This window comes from Lycium barbarum, chromosome 9 (genome assembly GCF_019175385.1).
Source record: "Lycium barbarum isolate Lr01 chromosome 9, ASM1917538v2, whole genome shotgun sequence".
NCBI classification, from domain to species: Eukaryota; Viridiplantae; Streptophyta; class Magnoliopsida; order Solanales; family Solanaceae; genus Lycium; species Lycium barbarum.
In genome coordinates this window covers 111,722,431-111,730,994 of record NC_083345.1, presented here as the reverse complement: position 1 = coordinate 111,730,994, position 8,564 = coordinate 111,722,431, and the positions used below count along the sequence as shown (strand labels likewise).

Genomic DNA, 8,564 nt, shown 5'->3' with positions numbered 1-8,564 from the left:
TTGGATTTTTACCAATTCTCACCTACCAACTAATTTGGTAGACCAGGGCTTGCAAAGTCTAACAAGTCTTTGTACCACGAGGTCAAAATCTGGCCACACACTATAATAAGAAGAGGACTTTTGGGCAATAGAACTCAATGACTTGTTAATTTATTTAAGCGGGAAAATAGGAAGCAAAGAGGAAAAGGTGAAAGGAAAAAAATAGAAAGATTAAAGTAAAGGAAGTAAAAAAAAAAGAAAAAAAGTAAATTGTGGTTGGTGCCCAAACCCACGATTTTTTAGACCTATATAATCCCAAATATTACACATAGTTCTATCGCACTTGGTTTCCATTCTAAAGTAACAAATAAACTAAAAACTTTAGCTCCAAGAATGGGTAGCTTATCATTTGAGAAGGTATAATTCTTACATCCATCTTCTTCTTGTTCTGATCAAGAAATTAAACAACTCCACATTATTTTGTAAATTCTTGTTTTTTGCCCTCTAGCTCCCAAAGGATTATTTTTTGTTTTATTATTGTTTGTCTACTTATGAAACTAAAATCTAACTCATGGCAGTGGCCAGATTATGGAATTGAATTCTTATCATTTTTCATTAATGTCCTTTTAGCATCTAAAAGAAACTTATCTCCATTTTGCTCTTTTAGTTTTCTTGATGACTTGAGGGTCAATCCTATTTTTGTTTTTTCCTTCATCTTCTTGCATGGTTTCGTGTTCCTTTTCATGGAAATTCAATGGGAAAGAATGGTATACATTTCCCTAATTTCTTATGTTGTGGACAAATGAACCAAAAGATCAAAATTAACACTCATATACTTTTTCTTTCCTTATCATAGTTAGTTATCTGCATGGTTCTTTACTTCAATTTCCTTACCACGCAAAAGTTTGTGGCAGGTTGTAAGTACGTCCCCTCCACAGTTAACGAGAGGTTTCATAGTTGAACCTTGAAAACATAGTTGTCTTTTATAGGGAACGTTCAGAGGCTGAGCCAGGATTTTTAGTTATGGGTTCTGGACAATTCTTTTTGTTTACTGGTTCTAAATAGATTATTTGTACATATTAAATGATTTCTTAAATACAAATATAAGGTTTGAGCCAAACTTATTGGTTTTTGTAGAACCTGTAGCTAGCATTGTGGCTTTACCACTGAGAGCGCTTTACCCACAAAACGGTTCCCGACACTATTTCGGATTAGTCAGACTCTAAGCGGATACTGATTGGGAAACCAAAAAAATGTTCTATTTCCATTTAAATCATCACAAACAAGTCTGTTCGTGTTGATGAAAAATTGTTTCTGTTCTATTTTTTGAAGGACTTTGAGCCATCAGCTATGACTCCTAGAGGATTGGCACCACCTGGATTAATACCAAATGGAGATTTTGGAGAAATGAAGAGACTGAAGGTGACTTCTACACCTACTACACCAAGAAAGAATTTGAACCTTTCAGTGACTGAGCCTGGCAAAAATGATGGACCAAGCCTTGACTGTACATTGATGAACTATATTGATACACTTACCCAACGTATCAATTACCATATAGGTAAACTAATCTTTTTTATGTATTGCCAACCTCTCCATCAAATACCTTAGTGCTTACGAATATAACATATAATATTAAGTTTATACAATCATGCTACTTGTTAAGTATTGCATATAAATCTTTTGATAAGCATAAGTTGAAAATCCAGTAAAAATGATAATTAACCTGTTATCACAAGTTTAAATTCTCGATAGTGTTAAAATTTATATACTTTGTCAGTGCATATGACTTATATATAGTATATGATATTTTATGTGTTCGACGTATTTTTATCTATCTGTCTCTACAGTATATTGCTGACAAAATTGACATGCAAGAATGTTCTAATAAGTCTGGGTCAATTACTCTGTTCCACGATGTCGGGTTGACAATTTATTTTAGAACAAAATGAAATTGGAGAACTTGAAAATAGAATTTAAGGTATATGCCTAATTGACAAAATCACCATCTCGAGCAATTTCGAATAATTGACTAACTAATGCTGTCAGAAATCGGGGTTAACGTTGGCAAAAATTTACCGGTAGGTGTTTACATGAAATCAATATATTACATGTCATGTATTACAATATAAACTTCTTTTACTTAATCATAGTTAATTAACGTGTATTTTATTAAATCAGCTAACCATGATAATTTATATTAATTTTGTGTAAACACCCAACACTTCTTCCGATGAATATAAACAGAAATTTCTTAAGTGGTTATTTTCTTTGTTCTTTTTGGAACAAATTAAAGACTACATCGTCTAATATCATTAAAAATAATTAGGATAATTTATTTATTTATTTGCTTGTATTAATATGCAATGATGAGTTGTTCATTCTTGTTTGTTGGTTTTCTTCTTTTCAGGTTATCCAGTTAACATATGCTATGAGCATTATGCAAGCTTGGCCCCACTTTTGCAATTCCACTTAAATAATTGTGGTGATCCATTTCTTCAAAACACTGTGGATTTTCATTCAAAAGATTTCGAAGTCGCTGTTTTGAATTGGTTTGCAGATTTATGGGAAATTGAAAGAGATCAATATTGGGGTTATGTTACAAATGGTGGCACAGAAGGAAATCTCCATGGCATTTTGGTTGGGTAAGCACCAATTTTGACCAATTTACTCTATCAATTACTCAATCTGTCCCAAATTAACAGTCACTTTAGCTTAAAAATATTGTCTCAAATTAACTGTCACTTTTAGAATTCAAGATCGGAGCTAACAATTATTTTCATCATATCCTTAATATCAAGGGAGTAGTGCTTTTTAATATTACTCATATCTTTGAGAAACCTTTTAGAATGCTTCTAATAAAATTTATAGAGCTAGAATGGTTGGTCACCATTTAGTACACACTAAAAAAAAAACATTATCTTATTTTTTTAAAGTTTGAGTGCGTGAACCCAAAACACTTTCTTCAACCGCTATGCAAAATTGAACACCAAATCAGGGACCCAAGTGTATAAATTATATTCAAAAGAAAGAAGTTACGAGAAATATTCCCTTTATCACCTAATTAACAAGTAACAAGACTAAAGAACTTTGGGATCGGAAAGTCAATATTTAAATTGGGAAAATGAAAATTTTTGAGAATGAGATCATGGATACGAAAGCAATTTAAAAAGTAAAAGAGTTTTTTTTTTTTTTTGACTTCTCTAAATTAATTTCTTATTTTTTGTTTTTGCAGGAGAGAATTACTTCCAACTGGGATTTTATATGCATCAAAAGACTCTCATTACTCAGTCTCAAAAGCAGCAATGATGTACAGAATGGACTTTGAAACGATTAATGCATCTATACATGGAGAGATGGATTATTCAGATTTGAAAACAAAATTACTTCAAAACAAGGGCATACCAGCAATAATTAATGTTACAATTGGTAAATATTCTAATATCTTATTCTTTTCAATTTTGTTAGCTATAGAGCTTGAGGATCATTTTTAATTTCTTACACATTTTCTAATAATTATTGTTTTAATTATAGGTACTACCTTCAAAGGAGCTGTTGATGACCTTGATATTATTCTTCAAACTCTTGACGATTGTGGCTATACACACGATCAATTTTATATCCACTGTGATGCAGCACTGAATGGGCTTATTATCCCTTTTATCAATAATGTAAGTTTGTTTTTCTTACTTGCATCTTAAAAGATTTGAGTATTATAGCCTAACACAAAAGCAATTCTAAAATTTGAAATCGTGTTTTATAACAGATGATTTCTTTCAAGAAACCAATTGGAAGTGTTACAATTTCTGGTCATAAATTTTTGGGATGTCCAATGCCATGTGGAATTCAAATAACAAGGAAAAGTTACATTAACAACCTTTCAAGAAAAGTTGAATACATTGCTTCAGTGGATGCGACAATTTCAGGAAGCAGAAATGGCTTAGCTCCTATCTTCTTGTGGTACAGTCTAAGTGCTAAAGGTCAAATTGGACTTCAGAAAGACGTTAAGAGATGCCTTGACAACGCCAAATACTTAAAAGACCGTCTTCAACAAGCAGGAATTAGTGTAATGCTCAATGAGCTTAGCATCATAGTTGTGCTTGAGAGGCCTCATGACCATGAATTCGTTCGTCGTTGGCAACTTTCTTGTGTGAGAGATATGGCACATGTTATTGTCATGCCAGGCATCACTAGAGAAACTCTGGATAATTTCATCAATGATTTACTGCAACAAAGAAAAAAATGGTACCAAGATGGAAGAGTTAGTCCTCCTTGTGTTGCCAGTGATATTGGTGCCCAAAATTGTACTTGCTCTTATCACAGAATCGATTTCATCATCCCATAGAGAGCCATGAGAATCCATTCAGATCTCTCTTTGCTATACCAAGTGTGTCTTCTATAGACATGGCATTTTGTAACTTTTTATTTCTTCATTTTTTTATCCACTTCAAAGAGAATTGTATTCTACATGTAGTGTCAGTATTGTACCACATAAATGTACTAATGTCGTGGGAAATACATGGTTTGATAAAATCTTATATGATGAGTCTTTTAGTATAAAGCAATAAACATGTGTGTAAAATTTCAACATATAATTAGTGTTAATGCCATAATCTTTTCTGCCTTATTTTCAATACCAATTTGCAAAAATTACTTTTTGAGCTTTACCCTCTTGATGGATATATCACCTTTTTCATATTTATAAGCAATTGATTTAAGAAATAATTTCTTTTGTCCTAAATGGATGCCAATTTAATTTCTTAAATATGGAAAATTTAATTTCAGTCGTCTCTCAAAATTGACATAACTCGAGGACCTCCACTATAGTTAAAAATTTAAAATATTATCTCTTCTAATTGACACATATCTAATTAATTAATCGAATCATTGAACCCCTCCAACTCTCTGAAATGATCATATTCTCCTTTATATTAATGCTTATTTCTTGTTTTATTTACTTTTTTAAAAGTAATTTCAATATCTAGTGAACTCATAGAGTCATAGTAGTAAAAGCTCCATTAATGGAAATCTAATCGAGTTGAAATGAGATGAAGAAGGAGAAATAAGAGAGAAGGAAGAAGGAGAATAGAGAGAGAAGGAAGAGCAGTTATAGAGAGATGATTTTTACATTGGATTGAAAATATCTTTTATGAGCTTGAAGCTATACAATGACTTAGCTCAAGCTTATATTTATTTCTCTAACTAACACACTAACTAACTACTCAAAGAATCATGCTTAACAACCACTCTCAACCATAGTTACTTGCTAACTGTCTAGGCTAGTTAACACTCCTCCTCAAGTCTATGGTTGAAATAGGTTCTTGACTCCTAACTTGCTGAGTAGATACTGATGCTGAACATTTCCAAGGCTCTTGGTGAATAAATCTGCTAGTTGTTCTTTAGTGTGTATATGCTCAGTCTTCAACATTCCCTGACAAAGTGACAATCAGTGTCAATATGCTTTGTCCTCTCATGAAAGATGGGATTTGCTGCAATTTGAATTGCAGCTTTGCTATCACATATCATCTTTACTGGCACTTCAACACAAATCCCAAGTTCTTTAAAAATTCCAACTAACCAGGTCACTTCTAAGAAATCAATGATTCACCAAACTTCATTAGATAACTAGTCACTGATCTTCTAGACTCTAAGCATGCACCCCAATCAGGATCACAATAAGCAACAAGTTAACTTGTATTATCTGATGGCATTAGAAAACCAAGTCTAGGTGTTCCTTTGATATACCTTACTACTCTAAGTGCTGCTTCCCAATGACACTGCTTTGGAAAATGTATGTACTGACTTAGAACCTGAACAACAAATGCTAAATCAGGTCTGGTCATTTTAAGATACAACAACCGCCCTACCAACCTCTGATAAGGTCCTGGATTTGTAAGAATTGTGTCCTTGGATACACTATTGTCCTGAATACATTTGTCATACTGCCTTGAGGTCAGTTTTTTTTATTAAACTCGAGTGGTTTTCCTGCTGGTTTGGCTCCTCCTAGCCCAGTTTCAGCTATCATTTTCAATGCATACTTTCTTTGACACATAATTATTCCCTTGCTAGATCTTGCAAACCCAATGCCTAGTTCAGCTATCATTTTCAATGCATACTTTCTTTGACACATAATTTTTCCCTTGCTAGATCTTGCAAACTCAATGCCTAGAAAGAACTTGCGTTCCCCAAGATCCCTCATTTTAAACTTAATTCTGTAAAGCTTCTCTAGTGTCACACAAAAGTTATTGATTGTTGCATGTAATCAACAAATCATCTACATAAATTAACACTATCACAGTGTCATTACTGCTCCTCCTTGTGAACAGTGAATAATCCTAGTGACTCTGCTGAAATCCCATTTGAATCAAGGCTTCAGTGAGTTTCAAATTCCATTGCCTAGGAGCCCGTTTGAGTCCATACAGAGACTTGTTTAGTTTGCAAACCTTATGAGACTTCCCTGTCTTGCAAAACCATCAAGAATCTTCATATACACATCCTCAACTAAGTCACCATTGAGAAATGCATTACGTACATCCATTTGATAGATATACTAATGCCTAGAAGCAGCAATAGCCCCAATGGTTCTAACAGTGACCATTTTGGCAACAGGAGATAATGTTTCACCATAATCCAAACCTTCCCTCTGACTATACCCCTTTGCAACTAACCTAGCTTTAAACCTCTCAACTTCCCTATTAGGTTTTTACTTAACCTTATAAATCCTCCTGCAACCAATGGCTTTGTGACTAGGAGGCAAATCCACCAATGACCAAGTCTGATTGTCTTCTAAGGCAGCAATCTTTAACCTCATAGCTTCAATCCATCTAGGGTCAGAAGAAGCCTCTTCGAAAGAGGAGGGTTCTGAATTGGTAGAATAAATAGATAGAGCCAGCCTGTAAGCAGATGACGAGTGATCATTAAAAACAAATTGAGCCATAGGATAGGTACACTTAGGCTTTTTAGCAAGAATTATATAATTCTTCAAGCACAATGATTGTTCGCATTGTCTTGATGATTTTCTAATGTCAGGAATTTTTTATACCACTGGGATTTCCTTAGTAGTGACAAAAACATCAATAGTATCATCATTAAAAGTAATATCTTGACCTCCATTTTCTTGAAAATCTGTAGTAGCATGTGAGTCTTCAGGGATCTGCACTTCCATATGTGGCACTATCGATGGAACATGTGGCACTACTGCACCACTTTGGTTAGTAACATCTATATAGAAACTAGGAGAAATAGACACATCACTTGGCATAGTTGAGTTTATCACATTCAACACTGGATTGGTAAAAGTAGTCAAGTCCTTAAAAGGAAAGATATTTTCTTGAAAAGTAATATTTCTGTTAACTAGAAATGTTTTGGAGTGAAAGTCATACACACATACCCTTTCTGAGTGGAAGAGTAGCCCATGTGCACTGAAGGTATATCTCCTGGAGAAAATTTATCCAAAGGTTTAGAGCTGGTAGCATAACATAAGACAACCAAACACTCCGAGATGTGAGAGATTAGGAGGATGCAAATAAAGTCTTTCAAAAGGAGATTTAAACTTGATCACCATGGAGGGAAATCTAATGATAATTTATATTTTTGTAGATACACACTCACCCCAAAACTTTAATGGAACAACAACTTGAAACCTGAGAGATTTGGCCACTTGTAGTATGGTTTTATGCTTTCTTTCAGCAATGCCATTCTGCTGAGTATATAATCATGTACTCTGATGTAGAATGCCAAGACTAGATAACATTGCTTCAAAATTTGTGCTAAAAATTATCTTCAATTATTTGTTCTTAAGACTTTAACAGATGAAGAAAATAGATTCTGAACTTGAGTAAGAAAGTTTCTCGTTACCATTATAGTGTCAGATTTAGATGTAATCAAGAAATTTCAACTGTATCTGGTGTAATCATCTATCACAATTACAAAATGTTTCTTTCCATTACATGTTCGCACCCTGAAAGATCCCCGAATGTCACAATGAACAAATGCAAAAGAAGACTTAGACTCATGAGTACTCAACTGAAATGGTAACTTTGTATGCTTAGCTAAGGGGCATACAGTAAAATTAGGATTAACATTTTGAAGATTACTATGTGACTCATGTTGTTTTATTAAATCTATAGGAGCATGGCCGAATCTTTTATGCCATAGAGTACTATCTCCTGGTAAGATGACCGTATTGACACACCTAGGAGTGGTTGATGTTTGAGATAGCTGCTGAATCCCTTCCTTGATGATATAAAGTACATGTTCCTCCTTACCAATCCCCATCACCTGACCACTGTAAAGATCCTGGAAATACATAAATTAGGGAACAAAGCTACTAAACATTGTAGTTCCTTTGTGAGCTTTGAGACTGATAAAAAATTGAACTTAAATTTAGGAAGATATAGCATATTAGATATCTTCTTATCCTTAAGTACATTTGCACTTCTAGTGTGAGATAAATTTACTACACTTCCTATTGGTAAATGCACTTTATTTTTGTTTGTGTCTTTAGGTTGAATGTTATCTAGCATGTCTAGCTGATAAGTCATGTGATGTGTTTCCCCAGTATAAACAATGCATTCCTTATTGAT

At 33.7% G+C, this 8,564-nt stretch overlaps 1 protein-coding gene across 1 annotated transcript; it reads left to right on the top strand.

Annotated features, from left to right (window-relative positions):
* The first annotated feature begins 241 nt into the window (after positions 1-241).
* Positions 242-4,548, top strand: LOC132609427 (histidine decarboxylase-like). The gene is made up of 6 exons (XM_060323403.1): positions 242-396; positions 1,312-1,540; positions 2,390-2,624; positions 3,215-3,408; positions 3,514-3,650; positions 3,746-4,548. The coding sequence occupies exons 1-6, from the start codon at positions 373-375 to the stop codon at positions 4,322-4,324; spliced, it is 1,398 nt and encodes a 465-aa protein (XP_060179386.1). The 5' UTR covers positions 242-372; the 3' UTR covers positions 4,325-4,548.
* The last annotated feature ends 4,016 nt before the right edge of the window (positions 4,549-8,564 follow it).